The sequence below is a fragment of the Phascolarctos cinereus genome, unplaced genomic scaffold (assembly GCF_003287225.1).
Source record: "Phascolarctos cinereus isolate Bilbo 61053 unplaced genomic scaffold, phaCin_HiC Scaffold_4;HRSCAF=312, whole genome shotgun sequence".
In the NCBI taxonomy this organism is placed as follows: domain Eukaryota; kingdom Metazoa; phylum Chordata; class Mammalia; order Diprotodontia; family Phascolarctidae; genus Phascolarctos; species Phascolarctos cinereus.
The window spans coordinates 467598913-467616137 of NW_027555847.1; the positions used below are offsets into that span (position 1 = coordinate 467598913).

General features: G+C 42.8%; 1 protein-coding gene and 1 pseudogene across 1 annotated transcript; one reads left to right on the top strand and one right to left on the bottom strand.

The window, feature by feature from the left end:
• Positions 1–2004: 2004 nt before the first annotated feature.
• On the bottom strand, positions 2005–5841 carry BHLHE22 (basic helix-loop-helix family member e22). The gene is given in 2 exon segments (XM_078153389.1): positions 2005–4664; positions 4667–5841. Coding segments are annotated over 2 exon segments (1212 nt in total). The 5' UTR covers positions 4929–5841; the 3' UTR covers positions 2005–3714.
• Positions 5053–16788, top strand: LOC144456561 (bifunctional phosphoribosylaminoimidazole carboxylase/phosphoribosylaminoimidazole succinocarboxamide synthetase-like; annotated as a pseudogene).
• The last annotated feature ends 437 nt before the right edge of the window (positions 16789–17225 follow it).

The window sequence follows — 17225 nt, forward strand, 5'->3', positions numbered from 1 at the left end:
GAGTCCAGAGAAAAGTTTGAAAGGAAAGCACTTTTTCTCTTAATCCTTCTCTATCTTCAAGGACATATGATGCAGGGGAAACTCTTTTTTTTTTTTGAGAGGAGGAGGGGGAGGGAGGGGGGCGGGACATCTGGGAGGTAAAGCCACTTACGAAGGATGTCTGCAACCGGAACTAAAAGACACCAGTTTAAAGCACCAAGAGCCCTTCTCCAGGTCACTCCAGTTTAATGTACTATTGAAAGAGCCGCATGCAAGCAACTTCTTGGGCTGGGAAAAGAGTTCATTTGTCTGAAATTAGTGAAAAAGAAATAAAGGTGATTATTACTATTACTTTTCATGGTAATACCTTTATCCAAGCTGTTCTGACATCTCAACGCTACAATACCACCACCGCCCCCCAACCCCCAGTCTCTTTCACACCGCTGGGGCTATACTCGCGTGAGTGGGGGGAAATCTCATTTTCTTCTGAACACAGTGATTTGTTATTTGCTACAATTTCTAATAGTAATTGAGTAGCATCATGACTACAAGGGAAATATTTCAAGGAAGGCTTCTTGTAATGAGAAATATTAAGCAGTAAATCTTGCAGCCGGTGTGTCCCCTCGCTGTTAATATGCAAGGGGGGAAAGAAGGCCGGCTGGTGGTGACTGCGGTTAATTCCTAATCAGAATGATGGACAGCAGAGACAGAACAATACAAACTAATGGCTGTGTTGCTGATCACTTTACCCCTTGATTAAAGACACCCAATTATGGCGCAGAACAGTGTCGTAATTATGTTCCTTAATCACATCCAGGAGGTTTAATTGCCTTAACGATGTGTTTCATTAAATGAATTTAGGTATTATAGTCGACAGTTTTCATACACAGTTGTTTTCAAATTAACATAATATTAGACATCGTCATGGAAATTGTTTTAATAATCATAATTAGACGCACCCAGGTTTTGTCTGGTAAATGTTGAGAGACGGGTCTCCTTGCGCCTGGGGGCTGCTCTGCCCACCCTGTCTGGGCTCCCTTCCCACAGCTCCGTGGCCCTTTACAGTTATGCTTCCTGAAAAGTTACAGGTTCTGATTAATCTTTTTTTGATAGCAAGTGGAGCAGAAAATATTGCACTCTCCTCCCCTACACCCCTATTACATTTGATGGTATTTAGGGATATCATTAAGAGATGAGGCTAAACAGACCCAATAAACTTAGCATATTGAGTCCAGATGAAACACAGTAACATCATCACCACCACCATCATCATCACCATCACTGTCACGACCACTACCATAAAAAGAAAGTCCTCTATATTTGTGATCACCACTGAGGAACAGATGGGTGGCCAGACAAGCTTTTCCTTTCCCGACCCCCCCACCCCCACCCCCAGCCTCCTGTACCGGCTACAAAAGCTCCCGACATGTCACCACTAGTCAGCTCGATATTCTCCATGTACACCATCAGTTATGTTCATTTACATTTATAATTTAACCTGACGGATTCTCTTGGCATGAAAAAAAGATGAGTGACAATAAGCTACTCAACCTCTAAGAGACTTAATCCTCCCAGCCCTTGATTCTTACTCAGCTGGAGATCTAAACTGAGCAAAAAATCCTCAAAGAAAGTTTAACTCTGGCAGTTGTAGGAGAAAATGAGAAACTAACAGCTTGGGAGTTCTTCGCTCCCTACAAGCATCTAATGTTTGAAATCTCCATCCCAAGTGGTTAGGGTAGTCTCTCCCCAGGTCCTCTTAGTCCAGAGCCCAGGGGCTTTTTCCGTGTCTCATTATTAACCCCATTTAGCTCTTCTCCAGTAATTCAGGCCAGTACTGATTAAACAGGTGAATGATCTTAATACTATTAATGTTTCCCTGCCGAAACTTCAGTTTCACATTCACTGAAACTGCTTTTTTTGTTGTTGTTGTTGGGGGAGGCCACTGATGGTGGTCATTTTCAGGCTAACTACCAGGGAAAAAGAGAGATGTGATTTCTCCTTCCACAAAGCACAGCATAATAAAAATGTTTGTTCAAAATATTTTAATAAAGATTCTTTCTGACACAGATACACATACAAATGATCATACATAGCTGTCATATTCTGATTGACCTATTTAATATATATCACTCTTTACACAACCACGACCTGCCAACAGAGCCATCATGACTCCTAGTTTACCATCTTCCAGACAGACTGAGTTTGCATTATCTGTAAGGAATGGAAAGGAACGTTCATTTTTTAAAAAGAGATTTTCTTGATTTTCAAGTGGCAGAGAGGCAGGTACCCAGCCATGCAAACTAAAACTGAAAGCTCACTTTGGATAAATAGCTTTTTCTTGCTCTTCCTTAATTTTATTTTATTATTATTTTATTATTTTTTAGAAAAATAACAAAAAATCCACACCTTAGGCAAACCAAACGTCTTTGAACTTAAATAATCTTCCACAGTTAAAATAAGTTTTATACATATTAAGAGGAATTAAATTAGACCTTCTAAAATGCACAGCACAGCCTGAAAAAATATCTTCTTGGCAATGTTTTTACTTATAGGATCTATTGCTGTGATGCCTTGTAAAAGTAAATCGCTATTTCCCTTTTGGAATGCAAAGAAGAATCCCCTTTCAAAAAGTGATCAATTCATTCAGCAATTAAGAATACACCTTTCCTGTAATTTTTGGACTGAAGCAATTTATTAAAGCTCAATTTAAATACAGGGATGATGCAACTGAAAAAAAATCCAGATGACCTTTCATAAACCTAAGCAGCTATGATACATCAATATTTCTGTTTATACGTTGTTGGCAAATAAACCTTTTAAACACTTGGCACACAGTATAAGTTAATCCATAAAACAGAATTTTAGAGGCATAAAAAAAAATCTGCACATGAGACCCGTGACCTTAACACATGATAAATACTGTTGGTGTAGAGGGGTCCTTGAAGAATAACAAATAAATATCATGTATTGTTATACATCATTGCAAAGTGGAAAGTAACAAGGTGCACATAAACATTTAAAAATGCAAAATACTTTCAGCCACACGAGTCTCTTAAAGTCACTCTCCCTAAAACTTTGCATTTTCACAGGATTAGAGTTCAGCGACAATAAAAAATACAAGTCTTTCATAGTAACGTTTAAGTCTTTTTTTTTCACTTAAATAAGTCTACTTTTCAAGTTTTTCTCCTGGCTCAGAATCAAAAATTATTTTCAAGTGCCCTTTCTGATTTGTCTGAATGAATATCCGGTCTGCCGCCCCACCCAACCCCGACCCATAAACCCCTCAGTCCTAACCAAATTCATAATTATTAGTAGGATTAGTGTTTTGCTTTAAATAAATCTCTCCCCTGTTTAATATCTGAGACACTATTTCTCAACTCCCACCCCCTCTTCCATAAAAGGCGACTTATTACTTAATTGGCATAAAAGTCACCGCTTTTTCAATGAAAAATAAAGCCACCCTCCTCTTCCTCATGAATTCTGCATATCCCATCCCACAATTGCCCTACCTCCCATCGTAGCCCCCTCCCCCTCAAAAAAATCCACGGAGAATCCGCAGAAGTTACGGCCAAAGTCCTGTTTGTCTCTCTGATTTTTCATGTTGGTTCACTCTTTTGCTGTGTTGATTCAATGTTTTGCAACTATTTGGGGACAAAATAAAGAAGAAAAGGGGAGGGGGGCAATAAGATCTTCTTCCTCTAGCGTTTGGGTAGGTTTTGTGTGTATGTTTTGTGTTTAAGGCTTCTCCGTGCACTGTTTGCAGAGGCTGGAAGAGACGCTGTTGAAAAGGGCGCACTTCTCGGGACAGGAGCCGGCCGGGGGAAGCCCGGCGCTGAATGGATAGCCCGCCGCTTGCTCGTAGGCACCTAGGGCTGGGTGAAGCGCAGCGGCAGCAGCCGCGGCCGCCGCGGCCGAGCTGGGCAGCGAGGCAGCCGAGATGGCCTGGCCCTGGTTGAGGTAGGCAACAAGCCTCCTCATCTCTTCAAGGGCCTGTGCCTGCATAAGGATGTAGTTCTTGGCCAGCAGCAGCGTGGCGATCTTGGAGAGCTTCCTCACCGAGGGGCTGTGCGCGTACGGGATCACCGCCCGCAGCTCGTCCAGCGCGTCGTTCAGGTCGTGCATTCGCCGCCGCTCGCGGGCGTTAATGTTGAGCCGCAGCGCCTTCTGTTCTTTGGATTTCTTGCTGCTGCTGCCCCCGCCGCCTCCCGGGCCCCCCGGGGGGCCGCCACCACCGCCGTGGTGGTGATTATTGGAGCAGCCCTCAGCTGCTTTGGCGCCTCCGGGACCCCCCACTCCCCCTCCTCCGGGGGAGGCCCGGGGCTCGCTCCCCCCGCCGCGAAGCACCAGCTCGCAGCGTCCGTCGCTATCGTCGTCGGGGCTCTGTTCGCCGCCGCTGCTCTCAGCTACCGAGCTGCGGCTGGTGCTTTCGCCGTACTTGAGGCACAGGGCTGCTCCGGCGGGCAGGCTGTTCAAGCTGGGGTCCCCCCCGACTCCAGTGGAGCCCACCAACAGCCCGGGGACCCCCACCCCTCCTCCTCCTCCACCGCTGCCACCGCCTCCTCCACCTCCTCCTCCTCCTCCACCGCCACTTCCTCCTCCTCCACCTCCTCCTCCACCTCCTCCTCCTCCTCCTCCTCCTCCACCTCCTCCTCCTCCTCCGCCGGGCGGCGGCAGCAACAACCCTCCCCCTCCGGGTCGGCAGGTTCGAAGCAACCCAGGGGCGACGAGGAGGACGACGCCTGGCGGTCCCGGGGCGGTGGCAGCGGCGACGGTGGCGGAGGCGGCGGTTGCTGCTGCTGCTGCGGCGGCGCTAGAGACAGGTCCATCCCCGGGGGCGTGGAGCGGAATGCCGACTCCAGACGCTTGGCCGAGGCGGCGCTCAGACTCTTGTGCAGGAAAAGGTCTTCTTCGGCCACAGCCGCTACGTTGAGGTGCAGACTGCGCTCCATAGTCCGGCCCCCAGCGAGCAGCCTGGGTCCCCGCCGCGGGTCCTTTAGCCTCGACCCTCCGCGCGACCGCCGCCTCCTGCTACGGAGTCAGCAGCCGCTGCAGCAGCAGCAGCAGGCACTGCTGATGCCGCCCAGCCGGGGTCTGTGGGCTGTGCGGGCGTTAGTCCCGGCGCTCCCGAGAGCCCTCTCCCCTTCTTTCTTTCTCTTTTTCCGCCTTCCCCAGCGCTCGCCTCCTCCTCCTCCTCCTTCTCCTCTTCTTTTTCTTTTTCTTCAGCCGATGGTGCTGGAGGCTGGAGCTCAACATGTACCGCGGCCGGGCATGGTGAGGGTGAGAGGGAGGGACCCGGAGTCGGAGCCGGAGTCGCCGCCGCTGCTGATGCTGTGAGCCAAACCAGCTCTTCTTGCCACCGTTTATCTTGCTTGGATTCACCTCCAAGAGATTTCCGGACCCATCAACCAGCCGCTGCCACAGACGGGGGAGTCTTTTACATCATTATCTCTGAGTAGGTTATTATGAAGAAGACTTGCCTGTTGGGACAGAGCTTTCTACCCAATCAGGTTAACGTTTTAATTAATAGGATTAAAACGGTAACAAACAATCCCAGGCGCTATCTGGCCCTGAGTCTGAATAGTTTCATTCCCCAGGTCTGAAGACGGGCAGCAGCTAGAGCTTTATAAAAGGCGCCTGCTCCATTATTCTCCCTGCCATCTGTATACACAGCTTAACGCATATGTTTGCAAGGCGTTGTGTCCTGTTAGTAACCCAACAACTGCCTTTAGCTTGACATGTGTGGCGACTTTCACTCATCAATGAGCACACTAAAAGCCCTACTTAGATCTAAGGATGTTCTTTGCCTCCTTCAGCAAATTGCAGATCTGCACCACCGAAGCCAGAGAGCCCCACTCAGAACACCGCCTCCCCCCACCACACACACGCTTTCCCCACCCCCACTCCCTATCTCTCCCTAGTGCTCATCAGACTTCTGCTAAGTTACCCTTCCAATCCAGAATTACACTCCACCCCTGTTTACATGATAACTCTTATCTGCATTTGGAGAAGGAACTCGTGAGGAGGGGCAAAGGGGTGGGAACCAAAGGCAGGTGGAATGAACTGATGAAGGGAGAGGTTGATGTACCCGAAATTCCCCCTTATGGTTCCAGGAGACGTAGTGAAATGGGAAAACACTTCACCCCCCTTCCCCACTCCCACAACTAACTAGAGCCGTTCCTCCGCTCCCTTCTCCATTTCTTGCCCCACTGCAAAATCAATGCAGACCAAAGGACCAATGTGATTTTAAAGGAGTTTGCATCTTTTTCAGTTTCTTTCTGCTTTTTGCAGCCATGTCTATATAACCATTAAAAGAGGTAATGATCATGAAGCACACGCCCTCTAACAGAAAGAAGCTGATTTCTCAAACTTTGCTGAACATCAGACTTTTAAAGCCACTTCTTTTTCTCCACTTCCTACAAAGTCAATTTTGTCAGAGGTCAACACCCCTAAGCCCCACCAAATCCAAAGAGCCTGCTCTGTTTATTTATCCAGAGAGATAGTGTCCACACCACCACGTAATCCATTATTGTGGATTCTTAGTGTTTTATCTCAGTTTTTCTTAGAGGGCTTGGTTTGCAAAGGGGGAGGATGTGAAAACCAGTGGCAGGGTCCTCTAATGGCACAACAGCATAAGCCACCCTCCCCTTTGGATGTTAATCACTGGAAAGCACATGGCATTTCGTGGCAGGTTTTCATTCTTATGACACAAGTAAAAACAATATTTCCCAACACCTCCAGTAAATCATTCTTATGTGCAGAATAACTGAAGGCTATGAAATTTTTGGTTTCTCTGGTTTCATTAAAATCCTTTTAATTGTGTCTTTCAGAGTTGGCCCCAGGTGTTGGACTCTTTTCATTACATTTTGCTCTAATGTGATGAAATTCTAATTCTCTCCTTACCATATGGTTAAATTTCCCCACTGAGAATTAGTTGAAAAAGGAGAAATAATCTATTAATCTCTGTAATAGATTCACAAATGAGGTTCGCCACAGAACCTGTTTTTGAATGGTAATATCAGAACAGTTGGGCGCCTCATTTCATAAAGAAAGGGCTATGGCTACAACCGAAACCCTTGCATTTTCACCTGAAAAAAAATGGAAAGAGACCTAAGCATCTTTTTTTTCAAGCAATTGCCGAGATTCCATCTAATAGGGACCATGGTCCCACGTAGCCTTCCATTACTTACATGTCTTTTGATTTTCCTAGAACAGAAACATTTAAAAAAGAGCAGGCTGCTCGAGCCTTCCCTAACTGGGAACCCACTCTAGAGTGCAGGAAAGATTTGGCTTGCGCACGTGTCCTGGTTGAAAAGCAAACTGCACATTTACATAGAGGCCACAGTGTCTCCCCCTTCTCGCACCCCCCACCCCCACTCCTTGCATCTGTTAACCTCTTTATTAATCCAAAGACATGGTAGTGTAATTGTTTCCCAATGAATAGCCTATTTTTTCACTGGGATCATAAACAAGGATTCTCTATAAGCCAAGGTAAGTTGTGTCTGCTTAATATCAACTTGTAAAAATCATCGGACCACTTAAGGATGACGGGAAAATCATTGGAATTTCGTGGTTTTGAGCTGGGGTCGAGAGGTAGATGTGGAAGCGGGGGGGGGGAAGGAAGTGAGGGAGTTGATAACGGCACAATTTGTCTTCTACCGACGCAAAGAGACTGATCCCAAGAGATCTTTCTTTCACCTGGCTCTACGACTTCATTTCCCCTGAATTTCTTTTGGGGTCGGAACTTTTTGCGTAGTACATTCGCTTCATCTACCTGCCTTACTGGAGACTTTGGGGGTGAAGAATGGATATTTCAGGAACTGATGGTAATGGATGACAAATACTCCCGAGGGACAGGAATGACAATGTGCAAAGGACAGGTGTAATAGACCTGTAATATAAGGTGGGCGCTGAATGTCATCAGTAGTATTGATCTTAAATAAACCCAGGGTCACCACTCCCCCAGCAGGGCCATCATTTATACCATGATACTGGGTAGTCATTTGAATGTTCAGAATATACTCGACAAAATATTCTTTCTCCTTATTCTTATCCTCCTCCCATCTCATCCCAGGCTCACCTCCCCCAAACACCGTGGAGTCTCCCTAATCATTCATTATTTCTTTGATGTGCAAACTTTCATGCGTTTTCAAATTTAACTTTCTAAAGGGGAAGGGTAAATCCTCTCCCATTTCTCAAACCAGAAAGCTAGTGACTAACTCTCTTCAGGTTCCCTGGAGAAGATGGGTGTTTAATAGTCTTGAGTAACTTTGCTTTGGAAGCCGGCAGAAGAATTTATAGAAGCTTTAAATGCGGGGCTTATAAAAACACCCGGGGAATGGTCTTTGAGGTTTATGCACTCATAAACTTTTGCTGATTGCTTCTGGGAAGTTGTCAGGCATTTAACACTGCATTTATCTTACAGTGCAATGAAAACACATCTGCCCAGTGTCTCGTTACCTGGTTTAATTGTAACACAGCCCTATGTCACCATCTAGGAGTCATCTCTTTCATTATTTGGGTAACAAGCAGCCTGGATAGGGAAGGGTGGAGGGGAGAAGGAAAGACACTGAACCCACCCAACTATGTCAAACACCGGAGATACAAGACGGTAGCGAACAAACAAAACATTCTCAAACTTTCTTCTACTGGCGAAATGTGGACAGACTTTTTGGAAGTTCACATGTTAAGTCACAAGTTCGAAATGCACAAGACTGGGTATCAAAGGAAGCTCCATTTCCTGATTCAGGATGGTGAAAGTTGGTCTCTGTAGCTTTGAGAAGGTTGCAAGTTGATCGATGAATGAAGCTTGGTTTTATCAGAAACCAGAATAGTACACTGAACCATCGCTTACCTTTAAAAATGAACAGGAGATGGGAGAGAAATTTTCTTCTTTCCCTGCTGAGATACAGCCACAAACTCTGTTACCTGCCAGTGGTGATTGGCTGAAAGGTTATTGACAATGTCTTTTTAAAAGAGCAAGGAACAGATTTCCTCTTAACATAAAATTGTGGTGGCTTAACATACTTGATTTGCTAGCAGGCAGAATCCCCCCATTCTGCGTTTAGACTGAATTTTTCTGACGCCCAAGCGTATTTTATGAAGATTAAGACAGTTTCACTGCAGAAGGAGGAATGACACCTACAACTCCGAAATGATGTTGGAATATTCAGCAATCAGCACATCATTGAAATTAGAGCATTAGACGTCTGACCGAGCTCCTATTTAGATTGGGCTTTAAAACTCTATGGTTGGAGGGGGCGAAGGGGAGATTTTTTTTGGGGGGGTACCACATACAGTTCCAGACATTGAAAGTAAAAAAATAAAATGAAAGCCCTAGTTCAGCCCGTGTTTGTAAAGTCAAACAAGGGTCTTTTCTTGATTGGTAGCCCTGTCATTGGCACAGCACCTATAGACAGCCTGCTGCTAACCGAAGAAAAAAGGCTCTAGGAGTCCAGAATTACAACTTAGAATACAAAGGGCACCAGAGTTTGTTTGCTTGTTTGTTTGCTTGTTTGTTTGCTTGTTTTTCTCTTGGGGGAGGGGCAAGGATGGGAAGTTTTACAGGACTTTTTCTTTTAAAAAAAAAACAACCCTCGAGGTCAATTGCAAAGTTCAGCAAAAGTAGTTCAATTTTGGGTTTAGACAGGTTTTGGAGAAGCACGTGTACCAGTGCGCTTTGGGACCTTTGTGATTTACAGTAGCTCTGGGCGGTGTCTCAGCACATAGAGACCATTCTATGACTACAGGAAGAGTGGATTTGGAACAAACCGTGTTTGAGAACCTGTGCAGTCCCCAGCAAAGCAGTCACTGCCAAATGTCGGGTTTGTAACAGTGTAATTTAGTGTATATAGCCTAAGGAGGTGTTGGGGGAAGGGGGAGAGAAATACTCAACACTATGTTTGGTCCATGGGACGCGCCATTTTTACCTGCGCCAGGCTGAGAAGAACTTTTACCTGCAGTCAGTATTTGATGCATGTCTACCAACGGGACGAACCCAGTGCAGCCAACACAGCAGATGCACTTAGGGACCCGCTAGGGGGACTGCTGGGGGGTCAGTTCAGTCATTGAACCCGGCTAGGGGAGTGATAAATTGAGGTGCATGGGAAGGAGGGCCATACATAGTCCATACCGTTCAAGATGACGAGGTCATCACTTCCAAGGCACCTTTACAGGAAGCAAGAAATAGATGCGGATTAACTCCCTGGATCAGTTGTTCACAAAGTCATTTACTTACCCATATCTTGTCAGCCCCATCACCGGATCTCGAAAAGCTTGGTGCTTTGAAATGATTAAAACAATATTGCCACTAGCTTATTAGGCAGTTACCGAAGCAGTTCCCTTTCTGAGGGGTTGGGGTGATAAAGGTTGGGAAGCCGGAAAATCTCAGGCAATTCAATATCCTCCTATTTAGTGGGAGAGGGGAGACGTTAAACAACACTTTCGGAATTCCAGGTGTCTCAGAAGTAAAGAACTTCACTCTCAACAAAATCAGGAAGTTCTTATGTATGTATGCATGCGTGTATGTATATTTGTATGTATATGTTTATGTAATTTTTACAAACGGGGCTGGCCATCAAGGATATTGTGATAAAGAATTCAGTGGTGTGGAATGTGACATTGGGAGGATGCATTCATCCCCACTTATGCTTTTTAAAGCTCAGCTTTTGCAATGAGTGACGCGTGCAAGCCAGGACACAACTTCCCCCAGTGATCTGGTCTTTCACTTACAAAAGTAGTGAGAAAGAAGGAAAAGGGGTACTTTAGGCTGGGCAAAGTTAGATAAGTGGATGGAATAATGCAACCAGGAAAGCGAAAGATGAAAATGGCCTTGTCGAAGACAAACTTTCCTCTCCTTCCCTCATTTCTTTCCCTGTCCTCGCCCCTCCTTTCTCTTCTCCTTTCCTCTTGTCCCTATCTTCTTAGTTCCGACTTTTACCTGGGCAACTTTTTCTCGTAAGGTTTTCATTTGTTTTATTATTATTATTATTTTGTACTTAGGCGAAACAAACCTACTCGGCCGCCCGTTTTTGCATATTTTTATTGTTTTGTAGAGAATTATTATCCTTGACCGACTACTCTCCTCAGGCATCTTTGCAAAGGTAAAGGCTTTGAACTGAAAGGTTTTTGCAACTTTTCAAATGCTTGTGAGTTAAGAAAAAGAAACCCTGAGATGAACTGCTCAGCTTTCACTTCATTCAGGATTTAAAATCCACAGTGCCATCTCCTGGTAATTGTTGGAATATCGTCAGTAGAAATAATTCTTTGCAGAAGAGAGCAAAATGCATAATTCTGAATTTGAACCCCCGGGTCCCATTTTGTTTTGTTTTGTTTCTTTGTTTTTCTGGCAATATATTATTATTTCAGTAGCAAATTGTTAGAGATTTTTTTCATAAAATTTAATATTATGTATGTTAAAGAAAAAGCTATCTCTTGAAACTTGAGGGCAGAGACTCTATATTATCTTAATTTTGTACCAACCATTTGGTCGAACGTAGTCTTCAGCACACAAGTAGTACTTAATAAACGTTTTGTAAGTTTCTTGTGGGCAGTGACTTTCTTTGTGTGTGTGTGTGTGTTTGCATCCCCAATGCCTAGCATAATGCATTCCACCTTACAACAGGTGCTTAAGAAACTTTTATTGAATTAAACTTTGATTGATTAATATAGTTAGACTGGAAGGGATATCAGAGATGATCTAGTACAATCCTCTCATTTCACAGATGAGAAAATAAAGTCCAGGGAAGTCACATGACTTTCCCAAGTTTCCATAGATGTTTCCTGGTCAGTGGCATAGCTTATAAAGCCAAATTTCTAGTGCTCTATGGACATATGAAGTATGAACATAAAGAAATGTTGGACAGTGAGAGGAGCACTGGATTCAGAGGAACTGGAGTGGAATCCTGGCTCTTTTAGTTAACTACATGTGTGACCTTGGGCAAATAATTTAACCTGTTTTTTCACCTGGAAAATGAAGGCGTTGGATCAGATGGCCTCAATGATCCTTTGGAGCTCTAAATTTAAGACTTAAAATATCCATTATTTTAGACATGGTTAATATATTAAAATATTTTTCAAAATAATCATATCAACTGTAGAAATGGTAGAAGGATTATAAATGAATCCATATATGACTATACTAGTCTTATTATGTAAATGAATATTGATTTAATGAGGAATAGCAGATATGTGTTTTTAAAGTAGATTTTTTATATCTTTTGTTTTTACATCACTTAGATTTCACACACACACACACACACACACACAGAGTCATCCCATATAACAAAGAATGTTTTAAAGAGAGAGGGGGCAAATGAGGAAGAAAAAAGAAAAGCTGAACACAATGAATAAATTTTCTTTAAGAAAAAAAAAGGTAGGAGCAGTTAGGTGGCACAGTGGATAGAGTACTGACCCTGGAGTCAGGAGGACCTGAGTTCAAATGTGACCTCAGATACATAACACTAACTAGCTGTGTGACTCTGGGCAAGTCACTTAATCTCAACTGCAATTGCCTCACCAAAAAAAAAAAAAGATTATATGTCATCCTCTACAATTAGGGACTTCCACCCCAACCTCTGCAAAGAAGTAGGGTGGAATATCTTTTTATTCTCTTTGGTACCCAGTTTATTCTTTATAATTTCCCACCATTCCTTTTTTTGATGGTTTTATGGTTGTTTTGTTTTCCATATACATTGTTGAGTACCAGGTAGACACCAAAGGTGGATGAGCAGTGCTGAAAAGGCTTGGCAAACCCTCACCAGAGGTGCTAGTCCTTGCATACCCCATATACCCTAGTACAAGTATTAATATTCCACTTTCTACCTGTTTGCTCACTTAAACTTTACCACTGGGAACTTATCTTCCTGTAAGATCAAATCAGCTCTAAAACTCACATTACTTCAGCATCTATCCCCTGCTTCTTGGAGCCTCCCCTCCCTCTGATTGGACAAGGTAGAGCGTGGGCATCACAGAGATCGTCCCAGATCCTCTCTTTAAGGAGGAGGTCCAAGGCAGACATTTCCTCATTTACCACCTGGCTACAAGGTCATGGTTTCTCTCTTCCCCCATCTTCAGCTTCTTTTTAAATGTTGTCTTCCCCCATTAGATTGTGAGCTCCTTGAGGGCAAGGACTGTCCTATGCCTTTTCTTGTGTCTTTAGCATCTGGCAAAGTGCCTAATGCACAGTAAGGCACTTAATAAATGTTTCTTGACTGATGAATTCCCATTATAGAGATGGAGAAACCAAAAGTGACTTTCCCAAAATTGCATAGCTAGTGCTGGGGCTGAGGTTCAAACCCAGACATCCTGAATCCTAGTCCAGTCCTGCTAAGTGCAAATAGGTGGTGGAGTGGATAGAGCATTGTCCTTGGAGTCAGGACATCCTGAATTCCAAAGTAGCATCAGGCATCTATTAGCTGTGTGACTCTGGGCACATCACTTAAACTCTCTCCCTCAGTTTCCTCATCTATAAAATGGGGATGATAATATCAGGTTTTTCCTAGGATACTGCTTTGAGGATACAGAAGCTGTAGCATGCACTGCAGCCACACTGGGTAAAACCATCTCAACAGATGGGCTAAACTAGGTTGAAGGTAACTGACAGGCTTCAAATCCTAGTGAGTTAGAAGGAAATCGACCCCAAGCACATGGAGACTTCCTCCTTCCCCTGCCTAGGAATGGGAGGACGAGGAAAATTTGTTCCAAAAGCCATGAAGGCAGCTGAAGCAGGCACTATGGATCACTTAGAGCTTGGTCAAACATCAAAGACACCAAGGGCATCCACTTCATCCTAGGCCATCACCAGTTGTTTTGACTTCTGTCCTGCCACAAAAAGTGGCATAACTCTGGTAGAAGAGATTGAGGCTGATAACTTTGCATAACTCTACCACATTTAAATCCAATCACCCATGAGTCAAAGAATCAAGACTTCAACCTTTGATGTCCTTGGTCCTCTTCAAAAATGAAGGATGAACAACAACAATTTACATTGTTGTAGTGGTTGTAAATAATATATGTTTTCTGGCTCTGCTTACTTTACTTTGCATTTGCTCATGTAAATATAGTTCATTTAAATATTTCTTTGCGTCTCTGTGTTCACCATTCTTATTGTTTCATACAGCACAGTAATTTATGCATCAAAGATTGTTTAACCACTTCTTAATCAATGAGCATACACTTTGTTTCCAGTTCTTTGTACCACAAAAGTACTAAATATTTTTGAGTATTTGGACACTTTCTTTTTTGTCAGTGACCTCCTGGGAGTATGTGCCTACTAGTAGAATCTCTAGGTCAAAATTTATAGTTATTTTAGCTACTTTATTTGAAGAAGTCCAAATTGCTTACCAGAAGGGTTACATATTCACGAATTATCAAGAAAACTTGTAGCTCAGTTGAAATACCAAACCTTATCAAATGGCTCTGACAGATATTCTCCCACTCCCTGAATCTATCAGGCTGCTCTTATCTCATTGCTGGATTTAGACATGGGTAATACATTAAAAATATTTCTCAAAATAATTGTATCATGTATTCCTTTGTATGTGAAGATAGAATTGCACACTTAAACCTTTTCAATGTCAAAAGGTACGTGTTAAACTATAATATTTTAAGACAAATATTAAAGTTCAATTGCAAGTAAAAAAATAATTATATCAATTGTACAAATGATAGAATAGTAGAATGATTATAAATGAACCAATATGTGACCATATTAGTCTCATTATGTAAACTGATATTGTCAATGTTGCTGATATGTCTCTGAATAATAAGGTTTCTGCTGTCCTCCCATTAGATGCCCAGGGCACTGCCAGGGAAATGGCAAACACTAGAAGTACTGCAGATGGGTAAGAAATGCTACAAGGGTAAAGTAAACAAAGTCTATGAGTTGTTGAATAGTCTTGAGAAAATCCTCTTGCAACCTAAATATAAGATTTTATTGGGCAATGTAACTAGAAATAAAAAAACCCACTTTTTAAACAACTAGGGTGAAGTGACTTGTGCAGGGTCACATGGCTAGTGTCAAGTGTCTGAGGCTGGATTTGAACTCAGGTCCTCCTGACTCCAGGGCTGATAGCCTATCCACCATACCACCTGGCAGCCTTGAAGAAAAAAAAAAAACACTTGAAAGGGAAGGCTACAATCCTGAATGAAATTACCAGATGTATTTTTGAGTTGTTACAGGAAGTCAATGTCAAAACTTCTTTCACCAAAAGCATGTGGCATGATGGCTTTCCTTGCATTCTCCATGTGAAATGATTCCTGTGGAATGGTTATGGAGAAGAATTGCAACTGTTTTTTTTTTTCCTAAAAGAAATGCTGGTGTAAAAAGGATACAAGTTCAACCAAACTAAAGTGGAATTATTTTATTGTTATTAAGGATGATGCCAGTAATGATCCATAGAGGTTGGAAGAGCAGATTGTTGTTTCAAAATAGTGTTTCATAGGACTTAGTCTGGTCAGCTGGAAGTGGATGTCATGAATCATTTCATACAGACTATTTTTTTTCTTTTTGTCCCTCCCTCCATTTCCCTCTCCCCCTCTTCCCTCCTTCCCCTCTTCCCTTCCCTCCCTATCATATTTTGCCCAGGCTGGAAGTGCAGTGACCGCTCAAGGCCCAGATCCCACAACTGAACATCACAGAAACATTGATCTGCTTGATTTCTGGCCTTTTCAGCATGGTTGTACCTCTCTCTCCAGAGCTCACTAATATTAGTGTCCAACTTAGTATAGACAGGTAATTGGCTTAGCCTACTGGAGCTCAAAATCCCTAGCTCAAAAAAATCCGACAACCTCAGCCTCACTAGCAGCAGAAACTACAAACACATGTCAGACTGAGGATAGAGCACTGGACCTGGAGTTAGGAAAATCTTTATGCAAATTTGACCTCAAACACTTAATAGCTGTGTGACCCTTGCCTACTTGTTTCAGTTTCATTCACTGTAAAATGGGGGTAATAATAACATCTATCTCTCAGGGTTGTTGCAAGAATCAAAAAAGAGAAATTTGTAAAGGGTCTGGCAAATAATAGGTGCTGTAATAAATGCCAGCTAGCAATGTGCTATCCTGCCCAGTGTTGTTTTTTGAAAAACTGGTAAAATCCTGGTTACCTCAGGTTGACACAAAGATTGACTTTGGTGCAGATGTACTTATAAAAGAAATTGTTCTTGTTGACTTTATTAATAATGAGTGTTGGTGGCTCCGGCTATCTGGAAAGCAAAGCCAATAGAAAGACAGACAATCATACTGGGATCTTGAGGAAGGGATACCTGAAAGCCTCTCGATGGTGAAGAAAGACTTTGAATAGATTGCAGGAAGAGTGGAGTTGCTTCAAAAAGTGGAAAGTCCATAGAAAATTATAGTATTGATGAGCTCAACTCTTAAAGTTGGTTATTGTGAAAAAATTAAGAAGGCTTATGGAAACTATGAAATTTCATGTGATCTTCAAGTAACAATTGTCCATAAGAGGCCAGATGAAGCTGATTGTGAAGGGAGTGGTGTTCTTGCTATATTTATGGCAATGACTGGCAGAAGCAATAGCTTAGGACTGACTGTCTTTGCTAACAATGATTATCCAGTAGTCAACAGCTTTCCTATTGCACCTGATTGGGAAGCTCAAATGCGTGGTTCTCCCTTCAGATGCATCATGGTTTTGGCCACTCAATTATACTTTATCCTGAAGGAGTAGCTCAGTTTACCATCCAGATATTTGGAATAAATAACCATGCACTATGGGCTAAACCTTGAGTAAATATATTAAACACATGGATTTCCTTGGTGTAGGCAGATAATAAAGTCAATGAATGCAATTTATAAAAAAGAATTTATAAGAAGAATTCTGTACATTTTAAAAAGCAGGAAACAAAATAAAACCTAATTTAGCCATAAAGAATATTACAGACCACACAAGAGAGATAATTATAAACTAATCATACATAAGAACTAATAATAATGTCTTACTTGTATTTATATCTTATTATAGCTCCTAAAAATGGAAATTGATGGAATAGCACTCAGCTACTTTTCTTGAGTCCAGTTGTTCTGACTTTTTAATATGAGACTTTGAAGAGAACTTCTTGACTTCTGTGAGAGAGAGAAAGGGGGGAAAGAGAGAGAGAGAGAGAGAGAGAGAGAGAGAGAGAGAGAGAGAGAGAGAGAGAGAGAGAGAATAAGGTTCAGGGAAGGGGAGATAGAGAGAGAGAGATTGGGCAGAGAGACAGATAGAGACAGAAAGACACACAAAGGAATTTGAG